The sequence below is a fragment of the Microchirus variegatus genome (assembly GCF_963457635.1).
Source record: "Microchirus variegatus genome assembly, chromosome: 2".
Taxonomy (NCBI): domain Eukaryota; kingdom Metazoa; phylum Chordata; class Actinopteri; order Pleuronectiformes; family Soleidae; genus Microchirus; species Microchirus variegatus.
This window is the reverse complement of record NC_139803.1, coordinates 5,844,672-5,868,142: the sequence shown is the minus strand read 5'-3', so window position 1 is coordinate 5,868,142 and position 23,471 is coordinate 5,844,672. Positions and strand designations below refer to the sequence as shown.

At 41.4% G+C, this 23,471-nt stretch overlaps 1 protein-coding gene across 1 annotated transcript; it reads right to left on the bottom strand.

Annotated features, from left to right (window-relative positions):
• Positions 1–6,446: 6,446 nt before the first annotated feature.
• On the bottom strand, positions 6,447–14,054 carry psmg1 (proteasome (prosome, macropain) assembly chaperone 1). The gene is made up of 7 exons (XM_083909905.1): positions 13,892–14,054; positions 12,816–12,919; positions 12,090–12,235; positions 10,390–10,452; positions 8,828–9,026; positions 7,124–7,254; positions 6,447–6,614 (listed from the first exon to the last, which is right to left on the bottom strand). The coding sequence occupies exons 1-7, from the start codon at positions 14,011–14,013 to the stop codon at positions 6,534–6,536; spliced, it is 846 nt and encodes a 281-aa protein (XP_083766031.1). The 5' UTR covers positions 14,014–14,054; the 3' UTR covers positions 6,447–6,533.
• Positions 14,055–23,471: the final 9,417 nt, after the last annotated feature.

Sequence of the window (23,471 nt, the reverse complement as noted above, 5' to 3'; positions counted from 1 at the left end):
GTTAGCCACGTGACCTTCCCCTCGAAGTGACGACAAACCGGAAACAGCTGGAGCGTGGAAGAGCTGGATACTCACTAGTGGCCAGTCGAGGTACTGCATGCCCCCCCAAACAAGAGGCATGGAATGGACTTTTCCAGTGGAGAATCAATCAGATTTTTAGAGAACATACACAATTATTTGTATGTATAGAAAATGTGTTGTACATAACATATGTATATTTCTATTGCATTTCCAGTTATACTGCCTTTACTGAGTCTTATTTTATTATTTTAACTATTTATCCATTTCATTTTCTTTTGACTTTCAATAACTCGACATTTCAATGCACAGAGAAACATGTCTTCCTACTGTATGTATGACAATAAACCCTTTGAATCTTGAACGGAACATCTTGTAGAATACCCTAGTAATGATATCCAATCCAATCCACTTCATTTATAAAGCACAAGTTTAAACAAACTGTTTCCAAAGGGTTTCCAATTTCCAATAGGTAAAACAGAGATAAAAATAAAAACAGAAATAAAATAGAGTGACACAACAAAACAAATACAGTCACATAAAAACACATAAAAAACATAAAAACACATAAAAACACATAAAATCAACACTATACGTAGTGTTAAAAGCCAAAGAAAAGAGGTGGGTTTTAAGAAGAATTTTAAAATGGGATATGTTATCTGTTGTAAAAAAAAAAAGATGTAACAGATCTTATATATATATTTGCATACCCTCGCAGCACACCAACTATTAAGAATCAATTTATTAAAATTTTACTCATTCACACATTTCTGGGTTTTCAAATTGAATAAACAAAGTTGTTTTAAAGGCCAATTATTGAACATTATTAAACATATTATTCAACATAAAGATTCACATGATTAACTGCAGTGCACTGAAGTTGATGGGACTGTTAGTGTTAGTTTCCAGGTCTGATTCCTGTGAATTCATCTTCCATTTACTAAATGTAATCAATGTTGTTGATGTAAGTTGAACACTTCCCACAAACAGATCACAGTGAAACCAATGCTCTCCACACACACACACACACACACACACACACACACACACACACACACACACACACACACACACACACACACACACACACACACACACACACACACACACACACACACACACACACAGGTCCAGTTTGATTACTCATACTGTAAATGTTGCTTCATACACAACAAAGAGGCCCCGTTTCCAGTGCACTTCACAAACTCCCTTTACCTTACATCCAAACTCAGTACTGTTGAATGTAACGCCTGGGCATAAGCTGTGGAAGAGGGGAAAATATGACTGAATCATTGTGTGTATACAGTAAACAGTGACACAGGTGACAATGTGTGTGTGTGTGTGTGACGATTGGTACCTTTGGGATTGTTGTGGAAGACGCAGTTGTTGGCACACGTGTCGGGGTGGGACTCCCAAAAAGAGGACGCACAGCAGCAAAGAGGGGGGGGCTCCAGTTTCTCCTGAGACAGCCTCTCTTTCATCTGAGCTCTCAGAGCCTCGACGAACCTGCACAGAGTTTCAATCGAGCCGTTTACGTGATCATATCGACTTTTAGATTACGGATCCATCTCCATTCATTTACCTCGTAGACACTTTTCGCTTCTCCTTTTTCCTCCGCTGCAGCTTCACAGCGCTCTCCTCCTCCTCGAGCCTCAGTCGCTCCAGGATCAGCAGCTCTCGCTCCTTCAGCACCTGTTGGGCCTCTGCGAGCTGCCGAGCTCTCTCCATCTTTCTCTCTTCCTCCAGACGATTATGTTCTTTCTCTGCTTTGATTCTGCAGCGAAGAGGGGAAAAACACGTTGAGAAGACACCGTTTTATGTGACTGAACATTGAGCCACGTTTTCAAAGCTACAGACAGTGGCTCATACTCATGCAGAGTTCATTCATGCACATAACTGAGGGGAAGTGACACATGCTGCAGTCTCATCACCTTGACGTTCTCTTCTGGTGCTTCCTGTGCTGATTATTCTCCTTCACTTGTTCCCTCTCGTTGTCCATGAACTGACGGCGCTGCATCAGGAACTGAAACTGACGCTGCGGCGACAAGAGAGCCGTGACATCCGCTTCAAGACAAAGGTGGAAACATGTATGTCTGATCGGATACATACCTGTTTCTTCACTTCCTCTTGGTCGTTCAGAGGCCACAGGACGTGCGTTTCTCTGAAGCTGGATATGAAAACCGAATCGGGCTGAGATTTGTCAGAATGCGACATCACGTGTCCTCTAACCTGAAACATGCACATACATACATTTCCATTTAGTCCATTTACAACTCGTACTGTAAACACAGGTTTAAATGAACCTGAAACCTTTTTTTCACATGTGTGTGCACCCAGCATCCTAACCTCTTCTTCACGGTTGCCCCCGGGAACGGGGGCAGCGTCAGACGAAGCGACAAAAGCGTCATAAAACCATGTCTAAATTTAACAAACACAGACATGCTGCATACCCACAGAAAGGTCAGAAACTCAGCTAAAAGCTCATATAAACCATTCTTATGTTCATGAAACACAGTTAAAACACCGACAGATCAAACAGCAGGAGCGAAAAAAACCTGTCACAGCGCACTCATTGAAAAGCGGCACCGGAGCGTCAGCGTGATTATGTAAACAAAAAAAACGTGTCGTCTGGACAGCGGAGAATCTACAGATTCCAACTGTACAAGTAACAAGTGTAACAAGTTATTTCCACCGGAACAAAACCACTTCTAATGAAGAACTACACTTCCCAGCATGCTTTGGGACCAAATCCCGGTCTGATTGATCATTACAGAGCGACATTAGATCGTTCTGATTAGAGAAGGGCGAATGTCCGCCTAAATGCGTCATATGCATTTATGTCCTTTTGACTCGCTAATGAAGTGATTGACACGCATTTGGAGACCGGGGTCTGATTCTACCGGTTTCGAGGTTTAAAACGAGCTGTCAATCACCATAATTGACCAAGGTAAGCCAGAGCTATGGCGCTGCGTAACTGAAGACGCTGCAGAGTCACAGAGTTGTTATCACGCACCGCACAGGAAGCATCGATTTACAGTGATTTATCATACTTTTCTTTTTTCAAAACAAGTTCTTTTTAGATCTGTAGTGACATATAAATAAAATTAAATGGGTTTTTAATAATTTGGTACCTAAGAAATCTCAAATGGCACAGATGGTGCCAAACTGTGCCTAAAGAGAGAACGCCCAGACATCTTTTTACTAAAACCTTAATTTCACTCTGCTTCATTTCAGAAGCATCAGACTTTGCACAGCTCATGTACACATGTTGTTACATGACCTCCATGTGTTTTTAAGCTCCTACTGCATATTTTAAAGGTGATATTTGCTTTAAAATGCAATATTTTTTTAGGCGAGAGAAAAAAATCCTTCAGTTATGCTGAGTTCCATGTACATTTACTCTGACACAGTGGCATCTACAGTGAAACGTACACCTCTGGTGGAATCTCACAAGTGTTATCTTCATTTTGATACCAAGATAATTCACATAGAGCTTGTAACTGCAGAGGTTTACTCTATTTAGTTTGGGCATGTCATTTTCGAGCAGGGACTCCAAAAAGAGGGTCAGGGAAGAATTGGTTAAACTTGGAATGATATTATTCACCTTCAAAATAAATCTGCACCTTTTTGTATAATTTCGCAGTGCAAATGCAATGAAATGAAAACAGTAAATGAACACTGACGACAGGTTGGTGGACCTGACCTTCTGCTGAACAAGAGGACATTCATGTTGACCGGCGAAGTAACAATTATCATCTTCTTCCTCTCCCTCGTCCTCTTCCACTTCCCGCTCTGCTCTCACCACGTGATACTCAGCTTTCTGTTGGGTGCAGAGGAAAATTGTTGTAACTGATGTGCAAGAACAGGAAATATTAAAAGAGGAAGGACTGCGAGACACTCACACGTCTGGATGGGGACGTGTTCCATTTTCCCCCAGGAAGGTCTGACATCGTCTCCTGATGCGGGATCATCCGACACGCAGCCAGCCGGAGTCTGATCTGCCTCATGTCCTCACGAGACGACTGGAAAATCATGGAAATAAATCATACTCTGGATGTCACATTATTTTATCACTCACACTGGGGGAAACTATGAGACGACACACGCTGCAGTTTCAGGCTACTGAGGAAAACACAAGGGGTTAACAAAGGAAGTCTAAATCGATTTGTCAAGGTCCAGAGGCAACCTTTGATCAAGAAACACAACAGCATGAGATAAGACGAGATGTGTTGAATAATACTACCACCTGATCTTCAGCTATTGCAATAATTATAAACACCATTCAGAGGAATATATCTTAATTATAAATACGTGATAACTGACAGTCTCTTAATGAAACAGCTTTCTCTTTCCGACTTTGTGCATTAGTTTTGAACCTCGCTGCAAGGACTTGAAGCCATTCACACACACACAAAGCACTGGTGAGGTCACAGAGTGACACTCGGTGATAAAGTCTGGTTCAAGTTCGTCCCAGAGGTACTGGATGAGGTCGGGACTTTATGTTGACAAGTCAAGTTCTTTCACATCAAAGTGGCCTCGAGGACCTGACTTTGTGCACAGGGTCACCGTCATGATGACAACTGAAACAGGACATTCCCCTAACAGCAGGATTTATTTATTATATCTTAAATGTGGTAATCATCGGGGTCCAAATAAATTAAACTATAACCCTCTCACCTCCTGACAGCCCTGCTCCATCACCCTCTGTTGTGACGCACCTCCCTCTGATATGACCTTCATCCCAGGCATCACATGCTGGATCCTGACAGGTTTGACTGAGACAAAGGACAGATTTACAATGACGATTAAAACACACAGGGTCGACAACAAATATCAAACTAAATGTTTAATTAGTTTTGTGCTGTTTTTTTCTTTACCAATGTTATAGTTTGAAGTCTGAGGTTGATGTCGCTTCTTGAAGACTTGGGAGTGCTGTGCCACACGGTGGCGCACTTCGTCCTGAAACCGTCGAAGGTTCTCTTCAGTCACCCTCCTCCTCTCTGCATGCAGCTCCTCGGTTATCAAAGCAAGAGCCTAAACCATCCCATAATGGCACTTTTTAATCAAATAATCAAGTAATAAAAACACACATTTCCTTACGTTATGCATGCACAGGTAAATCTATGACTATGAGCATATACGTAAATCAGGCATTTTTACTGCAGTTTTAGAGAAAAATCAAGTTAAAAGTCCCATATTGTCACGTTTTAATCAAAAGAAATTATCAACTTTTCTCTAATTAACAGTTTGTTGAGTACTTGACACCTGACAACGATCAAAACAAATCGCCTAGCAACAACAAGCTAGCTGTGGTCAGTGGCGTAAAGTGACAGACTTACAAACGGGTGCTCCACAAAGTCCGGTCCGCCTTCCACCCAGGCTCCCACCGCGGCCACCGCCGGGTTCCTCTGAGCCAGCACCTTGTTAGTTGTGGGTGTTCGCTGCTTGTTTCTCTGACCGACTGGAGCTTTGTTTTTGCCGTTGGTCGCGGCTTTATTCCGTGTAGCGCTCATGGCTAGCGTTGCTAACCAGGTGCACGTAAAGTGCTCTTTGACGACGTAAAGCTCGAATCTAAAATCTAAACGCTTCTGTCGCGCTCTGTTTTTTAACGGTGTGAATGAGAATGGACTTAAATATATAATATCCACGCTGTCAATTGTTCAGATTGTACAGAGGACAACAACCACAGTATCAACAAGTCTGTTTGAGTTTCGCTCTCTTCGTCCTCTTCGACTTCCTGTAGTTTCCTGACTCATTACTGCCCCCACCAGGACAGGAGGAGACAGTGTGAAAAACAGGAATAATAAGATTAAGAATAATACATTTACACCTTTCTGACACTCAAGGTCATCTTATATACAAATGCAAACATAACAAATATAATAACAAAAGACAATACAATTGAACAGTGCTGCGTGGTCATTGAGAATATGATCTTCTGAATGGTTGAGGGCCCATTCAAAATAAGAAACAGAATTTAGATTCACTCATTTAGATAAAAGAGTGATGAACACTATATCACTCCATAAGTTTAGAAATGTTAATAATGTCTCTTTGCAACTGTCAGTACTCAACAATGTGTTTTCACAGTTTGTGAACAGAACAAAGAGAGGAGGTGAATCAGGATTCATTAAAACCAAAGTGTTTGATCTGCTGCTGAAAACTGTCAAAACCTATATTTATCACGAGGGAACCAAGCGTATCGGTGCCGAATTTAAAAGCGATTTAAAAGCGATCCACCGACAGCTCACATTGGACCAATTAGTGCACGGACTGAAAAACACTAATGGCTCGAAATATCAAAAGTCCATCTATATTCAGGAACAACAGAGCTGTAACATTCATCGTCGACCACTTTATCCTCCACAGGAGGATTCACCCACTCCTCAATTATAATTCTTCTTTTTCAAACAGGCTTTGTTTACTTTATTTCTTTATTTTAAAAAAAAATTACAGTATATAATGAGAGACAAACATAAGTTACCTGCACCACTCAGTGTGCAGCACGGCCATTCTCAGATATACAGATTACTCTGAATGTCCGTGGTGTTGACAAACTTACGGAGGACGTCAGATGTGTTCAGAGATGAGTCCAACTGAGGAGAGGAAGAAATACACAAACGAGTATAAGTATCACAAGTGTTTTCATGTGAAGTGACTTAAAAACACAGCTTATATCAGATAAAATACACCGCATCATGCCAGGCATGAAGGTCCATTTTGTTTGTCATCAGGACTGATTTTATGTTTCCAAATCTGGAAGCGTATTATTATGACTAAGCCATGCTTTATAATAAAAAGTATTATGTTTTTTTTATAGCTTGACACCTTTAAAACTGTAGGTCATTTCGTAAAAACACAGGGTTCATTACTTTATCTTGAGGAGACCTTTGTTTTTATGTGTATTAATACAGAAGACGATGAACAAAGAAAAACAAGGACATGGAGAAACACCTGAGGAACCAGCAGCAGCAGCAGCAGCTCATCAAACCTTTTATCAGCTGCAGGAACAACATCCGAGGTGCATCGTTTATTTTAAATATCTGTGAAAAGAGGGCAAACATCTGCTTTTTCCCACAGATATAAAGAAGGAAAAACAGCTCACCTGTACGGACTTCCCAAGTTTGGTAAGTGCAGGCTTGTAGGTCTCCATAGAGACAGAGTCGGGGCCGATGACATCACTGTAACACTGGTACACAACAGTGGCGATGCCGTGGACTTGGCAGTGGTTCAGGACTGATGAAGCAGCACAAAGTAGAAGAATGCAAGGTTAATATGACAACGACACAATGGGGGGGGGAAAACGCAGCTACAAAGACTGTAAAGGTCAGCCTGACGTGAGCCGTCAAGCTCTTTCCACTGGTTTCTTTAGACTGTCAATGTCTTTAAAAGCATTGGGACTAAAAATGGCCAAATCTGGATGCAGGACCGTGTTCTCAGTGAGTGGAGCGGAGCCCAGTGCAGCTACATTTCATTGAGTTGGCAGACGCGTTGGTCCAAAGCCTCTCGCAGTTCTTCCCCACACACACACACACACACATCAGGAGTCAGGGGGCGGATTTGAGATTCAGTTTATTCTTCAAGGACACGTCCAAGGAAACAGTGGAGAATCAAACCCGACTTAAGCTGGATTTATCGTCACAACAAAGAGACTAATACTATCATAAAAGTGCAGCACTTTGCTGCATTAATTCATCGCGGATCGGACGATAAGCTCCGCAGTGTAAGACGTTTTCAAAATGAGCGCGACTGCAAAGACGTTCTTTCAACTTGATTCACTATCACGATCCTCCTCAGGTAATAGAAACTTGGAACAGGAAGCGACAACATGGTATCTGAGACATCAACAAGGCCCAGGAATACAATGTCACCTTCAAAATTAACTTTTAAATGAACTGTTTTATCTATAAAATCCATAAACAAAACATACTGCATGTCAAATGTTATCATCGCCCTGAACTCAGACCTTCATAATTCAGATTATACTCGGTCCTGTGTTACACTAGGTAAGATATAATCACTTAATAATAATAATCTGAGGAGGCAACGCTTCACTAATCATGCAGCACATTGTGATGTCTGCGGCGTCTACAGTCGGTGTGCATTTGAGACACCTGAATTAGTTTAAAACTAGAGTGGTGATAGTCGACGACTACTAATGCTCCGCGCTGAGTCCATGCGCCCACATTTTTATGCCACTTTTAAAGCAAAATTTGCATAGGCAATGAAGGCTACTTTGGACATGTGGTGTGCAGCGGTGAGCTTGGAAATAGGTCAAGGTCACCGATCTTCGAACTTGTTCAAGATACTTGTAAGAGGCATGGACAGTGCCAGTTTGGCAGCAATACAATAAATATTTGTCAAGTTATCGCGTTGACAAGGTTGAAAAGTGCCGGTTTTTGGCTATATTTCAAGTTACACGTGCAGCTGTGGCCTTGGAAAGTATGTCAAGGTCACAGATCTTCGAACTTGTCCAAGATACTTGTAAGAGGCATCCACAGTGCCAGTTTGACATCAATATGTCGAATATTTGTCAAGTTATCGTGTTGACAAGCTCGTAAAGTGCCGTTTACACATTTCTCACATTTCCCCACAAAAAAAGGCGTAAAAATTCACGAGAAATTCAAAAAAAGGTTTTTGGACAAAACGAAAAAAGTGCCTGGAGATATTCACCCACTAAACAATCCTGCAAAATGTGAAGGACGTACGCGCACAGGAAGGTATTCATTTTAGTCTGGACGGACGGAACGGTGCGAACGCTATAAGCTCCGCGTCGCTCGTCGAGCGCGGAGCATAAAAATGAGAGTACCTGCAGCTGCAAGGCCTGTGATTATGTTTGGTTGCTCCAGCGACGGGCAGACAGGCTGACCACGGAACGCATCAGTGTGCAGAGAGCGCAGGAAGGGGGCGGAGCTGGTGCCCGGATAGTTGGCCGTCTTATAATCGGCCACAGAGCTGTCTGACAAAACTGTCACGTTCAGCTCTCTGCGCTGGAGACAGTCAAACACCTGCAAGAGAAACGACAACACATCACATCAACTACACTGCGTTACAGGTTGAAATTCAGGACGACAAAAGAATGAATACATTGCTATTCAATAGGGCTGTAACGATACACAAACTCACGATTCGATTCGTATCACGATTTTTGACCCACGATTCGATACATTCCACGATTTTTTTTTTTATTTAAAAAACATTTTATTTAAACAACATTTACTTAAATAACAACTTAATGTAACATTTAATAACAAATATTTTGGAACACTGTGAACAGATTTGAACATAAATAAATAACCAAAGATTTCTCTCTTTTCTGTAACAAAATAATAATGTTGAAAAATACAAAGTAAATGATCAATCAGACTGGGATTTGTCCCCTAAGCATGCTGGGAAGTGTAGTTCTTCATGAGAAGCAGTTTTGTTCCAGTGGAAATAACTTGTTTTGATAAACACCAAAGGTAAGACAACATTTCCGCTTGTATTTCTTGAAAGTCAGTTGTTGTTTTGCTCTTATTTTGGGGCTGGATCCGTGAATCTTGTTGTAGCGTGATAAAAATCTGTGAATTCTCCGCTGTTTACATAATCACGCTGACGCTCCGGTGCCGATTTTCAATGTTTTGCGCTGTAACATTTTTTTTCAACTCCTGCAAGTTTGATCCGTCTGTGTTTTAATGGTGTTTGGTGAACATAAGAATGGTTTATATGAGCTTTTAGCTGAGTTTCTGACCTTTCTGTGGGTATGCAGCATGTCTGCGTTTGTTAAAGTTAGACATGGTTTTATGGCGCTTTTGTCGCTGCGTCTGACGCTGCCCCTGGTAAAGAAGAGATTAACGCGATTAAAAAACCTAACGCGTTAATGACGACTGTAATTAATTAATCACAATTAAAGCGATAATTTGACACCCCTAATAAAAATAAGTTTGGTAGCACTAACAGCTCATATCATGTGGCTGACTGGAAAAATAACTGGGAGTTAGAAAGGGCGTTTCGCCATTCTGCCTTCTCACACAGCCCTACCATTCAACTATTTTGATAACAAAGGAATCATTAAAACGGATTAAATTTGGTTTGTGGACAACGTAAAACATCTAAGGACATCCTCATCCTTGGTTTGGGAGAATTTCGTGGACCAAACTTACCCAATTAATAGAGAAAATAAGCGTTAGTTGCCGCTCGACTGATGGAGCATCAGCACCTGACACCACCAGCTGCAGCTGAAGTGGTTTCATCTTACGTAACAACAATACACTATGGACACTAATGATGGAATTCTGCGTAGGATATATTAATCTACACCGACAGTATATAGACAAAACTACTCCACATAACAATGTCATTTAATCACAACACTAAACGAACAGAACAAACCTTTTCTGTCCACTGAAAAAGCTGGTCCTCTGCAACGTAGCAAATCACTTGGCAGATCACAACCTGTGAAGAAAAGAACGCAAGAGATATTTTATTCATCATAATTCAGAGACAAATCAGAGACACTGAGCAATGATTTCACAAAAGTCACTGAGAGTTTAATGTGATTTTCTCCTGACGATCATTCTGACCATATGTGGTATTTACATTTGGTGAAGTGCGATGCCCAGAGCAGACATCTGGAGTTAAAGCACACAAAAGGCAATCTGGTGATAAGCCAACAAGGGGATTCCAAACACTCAGTGTACTTAATTAACCAACTGGTGCAGCTTGGTTACATTAAACAGACAAATACCGCACTAGAGGGGCCTCCAATTGCTTTCATTGTTCATTCAGGACTATATTATATTTGGATTAATAAATTAGCTGATTGCTCTGTGTAATCAGCTCATAATCCTAAACAATGAAAAGGTCCAGTGAGTGAGGATTAGCGACATCTAATGGTGAGACCGTGTCTTTTCTTTTCTTCTTCTTTACAGTTGGCAAACGTTACTCATTTGTACTTGGCTTAGAATCAGAAAACGGTTATCAAAATAATTGGCAATTAATTTCCTCCTTAAAAAAAACCCAAAGTGACGTGAATAAACTCACCATCGCAGTTCTATTTTTAACCATACAATTATCTCAGCGTATCTGCTGATTCCGTGTCATTCCCTTCCCACTGGGCTCATTTCCACCGCTCTGTGATCCGATAAAGGCAAAACGAATATGGTCCGTACGAGTGTAAGTAAATCAGGCACGAGTACGGCGCAGATTAATGTGCGGCTGTTAAGAGTATCTGTTGTGCACAGATGCTTTACAAGGTGTGAAAGCCTTCTCCTCCAGCTCATTAAATGTCTGCGGGAGAAATGTGTGATAAATCTGAAGCTTCCCCAGCAGCACACTGCTACCACACATGGCTGCTGACTAGGCTTATCTCCATTAATGTGCACTCACACACACATGTACACACACACACCTGTGCACACATGACACTGGTTGGTTAAACGATGGGCTCTGCAACAGCTCATTAATCCCTTGTGTCATGGCCCGTTTTCTCACTTTTACAGCTGAAGTAGGGCTTATGTTTTATTCTCGATATACTTTCCAGTGCAAAGGCACCGTCTTACAATAGTAACCATGAGATTCATTTAGTTTTAATGCTTATTTCTAGCACAATCTCCCCATGTGTGTGTGTTGGTTTTCTCTGGCTTCCTCCCACATTCCAAAAACATGAAATATGAGATAAATTGGACACTCTGGATTGACCGTAGGTGTGAGAGTGAATGGTTGTTTGTCTCTATACGTGTACACCGCCTGTCACCCTATGTCATCTGAGATTGGCACAGCACCCCTCCCCCCCACCCCAAAGTGGTAGAAAATGAATGGATGGATGTTTATTTCTATTGTCGGTTTGAATTTGAACATTGCTCCAAATGTATTCAGGCATTTCCTTTAATCTGCTGCACATCTGTGGCAAAAACAAATAGCTGGGCACAGCCACTGTTATTTTCTCTGAAAACACAATCTTTCAGCAGCAGATACACTCATCCCAGTGATTACTGTGTGAACAACAGCCGGGTGCTTTGTGTGTGAATAATGAGCTCACGAACACAGTCTGAAGTGATGTTATCGGCTATTTCGCTCAGTATGCCACTCACAGATGGGCTTTCCTTGTGTCTGTAGAAAACACATGCAGACTCCTCGCTGGTTGGACCAGTTACAGCGCGGATCCTCTCATTCCACATCGATGCATGGCCCAGTGCTTCAAAGTTGGAAGAGGCGAGCGCGTACACCGACAGAAACCCTGGAAAGACAAATCCTCTCAGCAGTCGACAACAAATATGTCTTACAAAAATGATTTATGCATGCTTATTTTCTGAATTCAACAACATGTAATAACATAACCCGGAGACAGAATTACATTTAAATTAGCTCTTTTCTCACTGGATGAAGTAGACTAATTTGAGGGTTCATTCATGAGGGTTTTTTGCTTTTCTATTCTGTCCGTTGTGGTAAATTGAAAGCACGTTAACTGGCAAAGTCATTGCCACAAATCACAGTTACAGAAAGCACATAATAGGGAAGGGAATCGTAGCAGCATATTTAAACAACTTCACAAAAGTATAGTCACACTATAGTGCTTTCTTTTAATCATTAACTGCAACTAACGATCAATGAATCTACCTTTTTGTTTTACCGATCACTAAAATGTTCCGTCTCTTTAAATCAGGCTGTGTTCCTCTTGAGACGAGATCTGCTCACTTAACTCCTATAAGTCCGGTCCTACTCCTCCAATTTACCCGAAACCATTTAACTCTAAGGAGACATTAAAGTTTCATTTGATTTGTAATAGACGGGTAACATTTAACACAGGAGCCACTTACTGGCAGCATTGTGTCCCACAGCGAGGGTGAAGTCTGAACACTGCAACTTGTTTCCAGACTGCAGCAGTTCAGTGACTTCAGAGCTCCAGTGCAGACGAACCTCCCTGATAAACAGAGATGTGGAATAGATAAAAAGGGACAGTTATAAAAAACCTTTTTGTAACTGTCCATTAGTAAACATATGGGTTACAAAATGGAAAGAAAAATTAATAATTCAATAAATATAAAGATGCTCATACAGTGTGGCCATTCGTATTCACCAGACACACAGCTCACCATCACCACCTCAGGATAATACAATATTATCTCACATCACAATAAATAAATCACCAAGTTACACATGGATAATATCATTAATATAACATAACGTCATCATTACTAATCCTCTGTACTTCCTGAGGCACCATCTCTCCTCCATCTGTCCTTTCTCACTATTTAATTTCCCCCAATAATCAGCTGTTTATATAAGAAAAGTACAAACTATTCAGTTTAGAAAATTAAACTTAAAAGGTGGATTAAAATGAACCAAACTTACAATCATAAATAACCAACCTACAATACCAGGCTTCTTGATTAAACCGTATCATGATAGTACTTGTAAATGTGTTATTATAGGATTGTATTGTACCTGTATTGAATTAAGTATGTTGTTGTGTACAGAATGAAAATTAGCTCAACTGCTAACTCTGGTACATTTACATTTTAGAGTTAAATTGAAATGTTGATCAATGTACACTGTCCCTTTTACATAAATAAAACAAACTAAACAAAGGCTCGGTATCTGGTGAATGTTTGAATTATTAGGATAATCAAAATATGAAATGTACTTTACTGTAGTTTTTAGCATCTGTGATGACAATGCGCTTAGTAGCTCCAGCTCTCAAAGTGAAACTGACAATACTAACACTGCTAATAAAAACACTTATGTCGCTTAATATTAAGGGTTCATTAAGCCAATAATGTGTTGGCTGACTGGCGGAAAAATAATAATTATTTATGCGTTTATTTCCCTGTAAGAAACTAACTGTCTGTTGCATATACGCCGGCTATCTAGCTAGCTAGCTAACGTTATTTACCTCTTTTCCTCCAGCTCTCTGCGGATTTGTTCGTCCTCTTCGTTTTCCTCCTGGTCCTCCTCATCATCATCGTCCACAGCCCGAGAAAACTCCGACAACACTTCACCGAAAAACGTGGCCATGATCACTTTAGATTTCCCGACTAAACCGAAAGTTTGGTCCGATGGTGATCGAGAGAAGCGACCATGACACACTTCCGCCGGAAGTTGGCGACACCGTTTCAGAATAAAAGCCGCAATCCAACCGTGGAATACTTCAGGATAAATCTGAAGGATGGATGGATGGAAAGAGAAAAGAAAGAAAGAAAGATCATTCAGCTATATATATATATATATGTATATATACATATATATATATATATATACATATATATATATGTATATATATGGTGGAGGATAAAGTGGTAGATAATGGATGGATGGATGAATGGATAATTAATCATGACCCATGACCTTCAACAATCAATACCTGAATACATAATATTCATAATGCACAGACATGTGTCAGGTGGACAGGTCAAGTCCTCTTTCCACACACAAACACACAAAAATAATAAAAACCAGTGTGTTCTCAGTGTCCCTGTGGGAAGCTTAAAGAGCTCAGGGCTGCATGCATGAGTACAACCTGTCCAACATATTTCTGCCTGAGCTGTTCTTAAATCAATGAATGATTTAAGGCTCTCGCGGGGATTCGCATTGTGTGCATTGTGTTTTAGGAGTCACAGAGGCTTAAATATGGCCAACGATTGCTGTAGAACTGCTCGGTCTGCTATTTTTAGCTCTGGTGCCGGTCCGAAAAGTTGACATGAACAACACTGGTAATACATAATTAACATGAGTGAAACAAAGCAGGAAAACACACTCTCTGGCAGATCGTATGCAGCGGGGAAACATGAGCCAAGTCATGTTCGGGCAAATTGGCTTCAAGTTGACTGCAGAGCATCCATCCACTCCATTGTGTTATGTAATCCATTTCCCTGTAAGCTGCGCCCGGGGGAGATGAGGGACAAACAAAAATGCGATGACATCAGCACGGCCGTAAACATACTTCATTGTCACCGAGAAAAATGCCCCGGTGATGGGAAGAGAAATAGGATTGTGGGGTAAGAGCCTGCAGTGGAATGGAGCGCGAGCCGCTATTACCAGCGCAGTCATTTAGTAGGAGGCCATAAAGCAGACAACAAAAAAGGTTTCCTGTCACAAAATGGAGAAACATGCCGCGAGGAAACTCCAGGCTGTTGTTAATATGATAACGGATGGTGGGGAAAAAGGACAAAAACAACACGGGAGGAACGGATGTCAACAGCTGGACGAAATGGGAACTGAATTCATCTTTTTATACCCAAATTTAAATATAATTTGACATTTTAATCATACATATATAATAATAATAATAATAATGACGTGCTTTACTATTTTTTCTGTTTTATGTGAAAAAACAGTACATTTGAACAATAATAATCATGTTTTAGCATTAAAAATATCATTCTGGTGTATTAACCGTTAGAGAAACATAAAATAAACGTGATTATTGCCGTTTTTTCCCCTGATTTGAGACTTGATTTGCAGTCTGAGCCTTCCAATGCACACCTACATCTATCTGTGAAGCCGTTTAATCAGACCACCTACAAACACTCACATTAAGCGGGGGGGGGGGGGGGGGCAATTTCAAATGTGCACTCTGTGTCAGCCGCATGACGAAGGATTGTGGGAGGAAAGTGGATTGCCTGGAGGAATCCTACACAGACACACACACACACACACACAGGCCAACATGCAAACCCCACACAGGGAGAGGAGCAGTTGCTTAGGAACAGCATTGTTCCTCCACTGTGGGTGTGATCACTTGTGAACAAGGTGTGGGTTTTCTTCACATCGGCTCATGTGTAAATGGAACCAGGGCTCTGACAAATGCTCGTCGGTGCCTTGAGGTGGGAGGAGAAGGTGATGATGTGTCATTCACCAGCTGAGGTCACGATCTATATACAGTGAGTCACTGAGTGATGGATGTATGGAGATGTTATCATGCACGTACATTATTAGCCCATTAGCCCATTAGAACCTTACTATAGCTGAAGACTTTCAGTGGCTTTGGAATTGAGTGCACTTTGGCCACTACATTATTATTATTATTATTATAATATGGTCTCACAGACACAAGTTTTTCAGAAAAGTACATAAATAACCCCACAAAATCAAATCCCATTGTTGTGTCACTCTAAAAACGCTCCCAGGGATAAGCTGTTATCTGTGATGCACACCTGACATTTGGTGCAAATATAAAACAAAAGACTTGAGACTTGAGGGTTAAAATGTGAGACTGAAGGTTAAGACTTGAGATTTGAAGGCTAAAACCTGAGACTTGAAGGTTAAGATTTGAGACTTGAAGGTTAAGACTTGTGACTTGAAGGTTAAGACGTGAGACTTGAAGGTGAAGACTTGTGACTTGAGGGTTAAAACTTGAGACTTGAAGGTTAAGACTCAAGTCTTGAAGGCTAAGACTTGAGACTTGAAGGTTAAGACTTGAGTCTTGAAGGCTAAGACTTGAGACTTGAGGGTTAAAACTTGAGACTTGAAGGTGAAGACTTGAGACTTGAAGGTTAAAACCTGAGACTTGAAGGTTAAAACCTGAGACTTGAAGGTCAAGACTTGAGACTTGAAGGTTAAAACTTGTGACTTGAAGGTTAAGACTTGAGACTTGAAGGTTAAGACTTGAGACTTGAGGGTTAAAATTTGAGACTTGAAGGTTAAGACTTGAGACTTGAAGGTTAAAACCTGAGACTTGAAGTTTAAGACTTGTGACTTGAAGGTTAAGACTTGTGACTTGAAGGTTAAGACTTGAGAGTTGAAGGATAAGATTTGAGACTTGAAGGTGAAGACTTGTGACTCGAGGGTTAAAACTTGAGACTTGAAGTTTAAGACTTGTGACTTGAAGGTTAAGACTTGAGACTTGAAGGTTGAGACTTGTGACTTGAAGGCTAAGATTTGAGACTTGAAGGTTAAGACTTGAGACGTGCAGGTTAAGACTTGTGACTTGAGGGTTAAAACTTGAGACTTGAAGGTTAAGACTTGTGACTTGAAGGTTAAGACTCAAGACTTGAGACTTGAAGGTTAAAACTTGAGACTTGAAGGTTAAGACTTGTGACTTGAGGGATAAAACTTGAGAGTTGAAGGTTAAGACTTGAGACTTGAAGGTTAAGACTTGAGACTTGCTTGAGACTTGAAGGTTAAAACCTGAGATTTGAAGATTAAGACTTGCTTGAGACTTACACATGTGCGACTCACTCCCATCACTGCACCAATGCTGCTTACTATCATATCGTCATACTGACAGATTGTGTGAAATCACATTTTGGTGACGTTTTTCCACAAAAGTGCATAAATAATCCCTCAAAATCGACTCCTATTGTTGTGTAATTCTAAACACGCTCGTCATTAGCTGCGAGGGATTAGCCGTTATCTGTCATACACACACCTGAAATGTGGTGCAGATGTAAAACAAAAGGGCTAAACGTGCGTTATCTTACCTGTTCTGCCTTTGCATGGCGAGAACGACCACTTTTGTCACAGGCGAGGATTTATTTCCTTCGGACACATCTGCAGAGGACAGGAAGTGAGACGGAGACAAGAACTGGAGTGTGGACTTTCTAACTTTAGGTCCAAGGAACTCTCAACTACTTCCACTTTGGCACCATGAGGTATTAGACACAGCCGTTTAAACAATGGCAATTTAAGACGCTGCTTTACATTTTAATCTCGTTCAGAAAGTTACGACTTGAGACTTGAAGGTGAAGACTTGTGACTTGAGGGTTAAAACTTGAGACTTGAAGGTTAAGACTTGAGACTTGAAGATTAAGACTTGAGACTTGAAGGTTAAAACCTGAGACTTGAAGGTTAAGACTTGTGATTTGAAGGTTAAGACTTGAGACTTGAGGGTTAAAACTTGAGACTGAAGGTTAAGACTTGAGATTTGAAGGCTAAAACCTGAGACTTGAAGGTTAAGATTTGAGACTTGAAGGTTAAGACTTGAGACTTGAAGGTTAAGACATGAGACTTGAAGATTAAGACTTATGATGTGAAGGTTAAGATTTGAGACTTGAAGGTTATGACTTGAGACTTGAAGGTGAAGATTTGTGACTTGAGGGTTAAAACTTGAGACTTGAAGGTTACGACTTGAGACTTGAAGGTGAAGACTTGAGACTTGAAGGTGAAGATTTGTGACTTGAGGGTTAAAACTTGAGACTTGAAGGTTAAGATTTGAGACTTGAAGGTGAAGACTTGAGACTTGAAGGTGAAGATTTGTGACTTGAGGGTTAAAACTTGAGACTTGAAGGTTACGACTTGTGACTTGAGGGTTAAAACTTGTGACTTGAGGGTTGAAACCTGAGACTTGAAGGTTAAGACTTGAGATTTGAAGATTAAGACTTGAGACTTGAAGGTGAAGACTTGAGACTTGAAGGTGAAGATTTGTGACTTGAGGGTTAAAACTTGAGACTTGAAGGTTAAGATTTGAGACTTGAAGGTGAAGTCTTGAGACTTGAAGGTGAAGATTTGTGACTTGAGGGTTAAAACTTGAGACTTGAAGGTTACGACTTGTGACTTGAGGGTTAAAACTTGTGACTTGAGGGTTGAAACCTGAGACTTGAAGGTTAAGACTTGAGATTTGAAGATTAAGACTTGAGACTTGAAGGTTAAGACTTGAGATTTGAAGGTTAAAACCTGAGACTTGAAGGTTAAGATTTGAGACTTGAAGGTTACGACTTGAGACTTGAAGGTGAAGATTTGTGACTTGAGGGATTTTGGCACCATGAGGTATCAGACACAGCCGTTTAAACAATGGCAATTTAAGACGCTGCTTTACATTTTAATCTCATTCAGAATGGTTCCCATATATGTTATCGTTGGTTCTTAATGTGAAGCGATCTCTTGGCACCGGTGTAATAAAAAAATCATTTACCTTGGACGTGGGAACCTGTGTGGCTGCTTATAACCCTCACTCTCATTCACACTGCCGGCGCAACAAACCCCAAATAATTATGATCGTTCCTTTTCTTTCAAGCGATGACATTCCTTTAAAGGAGGTTCACGTCCTGTGCGTCGTCATTCACAATGCAAGAATGCAAAGTGTCCTAATAATAAATGCATACACTTTCTTACACGCTGATGCTCGGGGACAGAAAAATCATTAAGCGAAAAAAGAAAAGTCAATTTATGGAAGACATTTCCTCTCTGGGTGCCTCACTCGTTCTCCCCTAAAGCAATTTCTACCATGCACAGAAGGGAAGTTGGTCATTGTCTGTTTGTGCGTGCACGCATGTGTGTATCTGTGTGTGTGTGTGTGTGTGTGTGTGCGTGCTCGAGTGCATGCATGGGAAAGCAGCTTTTGTGTCATTTGTTGTAAATTCTGCTGACAGAGACTTAAACAGGGAACGCAGTGGTGTGTGTGTGCGTGGAGGGAATATCAAGAGGGTTTGCTCCTGCCTGGTAATGGCCTGCAGCTTTAAAGATATCAGGTCCTTCATATGAGGACACACACACACACACACACACAGACTTAGGGGAGGCTCTATGTTTAGCATTTAGGCCCATAAACCTTTTTTGTTCCAGTTAATAATTCTGTTGAACAGAGGCTGCAGTCGTCCTGGCTCAATAATGAGCCCAGATAATGTACAGAGTGATTGAGAGGGAGAGGGAAATTAACTTTCACTCATACTTTGAGTTCATAATGAAGCTGCTTATCATCTGAACTGGAAGAAAGTCTTTCTACTTTACTTTTCTTCTTCTCCAGACCATTGTCAACTGAGTTCAGACAATCAGAGGTGAGGGGGGGGGGGGGTCAGGTCACGTGACGTCAGACTTGGCCTAATGTCAGTATTCTTTACATTGTATGCTCTGTAGGTTTATTTAGTTTCATCTTATAGAAGATATTTACATGTAGATTATCTGGGAAATATCACCTTAAGGTTAAGACTTCACACTTGAAGGTTAAGACTCAAGACTTGCTTGAGACTGGAAGGTTAAGACTTGAGACTTGAAGGTTAAGACTCAAGACTTGTTTTAGACTTGAAGGTTAAGACTTGAGACTTGTTTTAGACTTGAAGGTTAAGACTTGAGACTTGAAGGTTAATACTCAAGACTTGCTTGAGACTTGAAGGTTAAGACTTGAGACTTGTTTTAGACTTGAAGGTTAAGACTTGAGACTTGAAGGTTAAGACTTGAGACTCAGTAAGGTCCTCACTGAGGTCCTCAGTAAGGTCCTCAGTAAGGTCCTCAATAAGTTCCTCAGTGAAGTCTTCAGTAAGGTCCTCGGTAAGGTCCTCACTAAGGTCCTCAGTAAGGTCCTCAATAAGGTCCTTGGTAAGGTCCTCAGTAAGGTCCTCGGTCCTCACTAAGGTCCTCAGTAAGGTCCTCACTGAGGTCCTCAGTAAGGTCCTCACTGAGGTCCTCATTAAGGTCCTCAGTAAGGTCCAGTGTGCTCAGGTGTGAAATTGAACAATAGCTGAGACTTTTTATGATATGTTTTATTTGTTGTTGTTTTTAAAAATGTGTCTTTACATTATCATGGAATTAAAGCATGAATCCTTTATTGTGTGGTTAACTTTCATTGTGACTTGATTACATGTTTCATAATTTAATTCTGTGTAAATTTCCACCCCATGTGATCCCTCGCACGGCTGCAGAGCAAAACTCACTGTAAGATTGATAATTGTTTTCTTTGGCCTGTTTTTATTAAGCTCCTGAGCTCCAGGAAGGCTCTGGGTTCAGGATTTTACATAAAAGTGGTTTAATTTATTCGGGGATTATGAAGATGAATAACAGTGGCTGCTCTGTGGGTGGCGCTCCCTCCCCAGTCTAATGTTGGGCAGTGTGACCTGCTCGCCTGTGAGGATTTGTATGAATAATAAATTAAGTGCTATAATCGCTCTCCATTTAACGGCCCCTCAAACATATGCCATGCTTTAAACTGTGCATGAATAGTTGTATAAATCTTTCAGTGTGCACTCACCTACACTGAGTTTATCACCCAGGGACCCTCGCTTCCTCCAAGGCCATTCATTTTTCATGCAGCGCTGCTCGTGACGCTGCGAGGATCTCAGGTGTTCTGTGGCGTGAATGTGAAACAGCACAGAGAACCCTTATCTGATTAAATGTCCCTCTTTGCTTTTATGTGTCGTGACTACACTCTCCTTCTTTAAAATGGAGCGATGGCCCGACCTGGAAGTCCACTGGACATCACAGGTGTGCACACTGTTTACCACATTATTTATATTCTTCTGTGGAACGCTGGAGGTCGGTCACGGTCGGATGGCGATAAGGGTCAAATGTAGTCGACGGTGTGGTGAATTTCGATTCGAGCGTGCACGCAAGATAAAGGGCCAACGGTGGTAAAGTGAGGCGGATTCACCTGGGAGGTTGTGGGTTCAATACCGAGCTCTGCTAGTCTATGTGTGACAAGCGTGATATAATACAGTGGGTCAGGAGATGCTGGAGGCCTTTAGTGAGTAAGGACAGTTTTGTCCAAGGAGCTTAATCAGGTGTACGCTAATGGACGGTATTTTAAGACCCAAAACCAGGTGGGAGTAGGAAACGCAGCACGATAAAGGCAGTGAAGGAAGTGATGGTTATACCTGTGGAAAAGTTGAGGCAGAGGATGGAGTGGTCTGGTCTGGTTCTGCAGATCTGAAACAATAAACAGAGGCAGAATCAGGAATGGCATTATCATGATCTACTGTCAACGTCAGGCTGCGCTTGAAGGGCGACGAATATCGGCTTCAAAGACTGACAAGGATGCGTGATGGGGGCGATAGGAGAAGAAACCCCCCCAAAATCTGCAGAGTTTGAAGGGCCGAGGCTTTTGCAGTTGTCGGATTATTATTGAGGTCGAGAGTGACCACACTGCGAAGCGTTGCAGCTAAAACCGCTGAAGTGTTTTGCAGATGGATGGAACACAGCAAAGCCCGAGGCCTCGGGGAGAAGGGGCTGGTTAAAGAAAGCCGTGCAAATGTAGGCCGGCTCCTATTGTAACGTTCATGGACAGGAGGTTAAGGCAGAAAATGGGTCAGCCGATGACCCGTTGGCATGGCAGGTGAGAACTGCAGTGTTTGAAGCGAACTGGACGTGACAGTGGAAGCAGAGGGCTAACTCAGTTAGCTTCTCCATCCTGGTCCTCAGGGACTCTTGTACTCTACATGTTTTAGATCAGGGGTTCTCAAAGTTATGATACCTGAGGGCCAATTTAGGAACCCAACATTGGCTTGAGAGCCGCCAAAGGAAAAAAAACAGAAATAAATCCCATTTGTAATAATTTTAATGACCAGATTGCAGTTCTACAGTTAAGCGTTAAGTAATATAAGCGTTATATTGGCCATTGTTCTTACCTTCTAATTAAAGGTTAATACCAAGTAACACATTTCTGTTACCATATATTTACTGGGTAAATAGCTAGTAATTGGGGGCTGTAGCTACCTGCTTATTACCAGCTTATAACCCAATAATACACTAAAATTCACCATATAGAAACCAGGTAAATACCCAGTATTTTTGTTTACACTTATTGGTCTGTATCCAGTAATGTCCAATAAACATTTAACAAGCTTAGTAGCTCCTGGATTAAAACTATCAACTGTAATTCATTGCGGGCCGCCAGAAATGTTTCTGCGGGCCGCCATTGGCCCCCGGTCCGCACTTTGAGAACCAATGTTTTAGATGTTGCTCTGTTACAACAACACCTGCTTGTTGGGTCAGGGCAGGTCAGCGGTCCCTGAGGATCTGAGACAGGAAGCAGAGAGTGACTGAGAAACCGGCAGCCCAGTTCCATCGATAAAAGGGTGCTGAGATGGGGGGGAATTGAAGGAAAGGAACATGACAACCCATGTGCCAGCAGAAATAAGAAAGCTGGGAAAGCGAGGGTGGCTGACGAGGTGAAAATGTGCTCCCCTGATGAGAAGAAAGCTCAGTCCTAATGACGGACTGAGTACTATTTGAATGCACAGCCGAATAAAATCTGCTTCGAGGTCACAAATCCGACATCTTTTCACATGCAGAACTGTTTCAAAAAAGTGCCTCAGTGGGTCAAGGTTTGTTCTTGTAAGAACATCTCCTCCACTCTGTTCTCCTTCAGCCACACTTCTATTTCTGGAGAGCATGTCACACTGGCTGCCTGCAGTCAGGGAGGAGCGCTGAGCTAAATTAGCGGCTTTCAAACTTATTCCCCGGTGATTTTCTCGCAGGAGAAAGAAGATAATCGCTTCACTGAAATAAGTCTCAGGGTGAGAGAATGTGTGCAGTTTAATCAGGAACATGGAAGGAACATGCAGTACATCACTCACTATGACACTGAGAATCAAAGGGAAGTTTTCCTCACATTTTAAACTGTAAATGTGTTATACTTTCACGTTAAAAGACAAATAACTAGTTTTGAAGGTTCGCAGCAGTTGACCGACCACACCCTCAGGAAAGCTGTGATTTTGGATGAGATTATAACATTTTAACTGTATTTATTTACCCCTGTTTTTAATGAATAAGCATTTGTTATGAGCGGAACATAAGCAGTGTTTGATGCCAGCTGACTGCTGGGATAT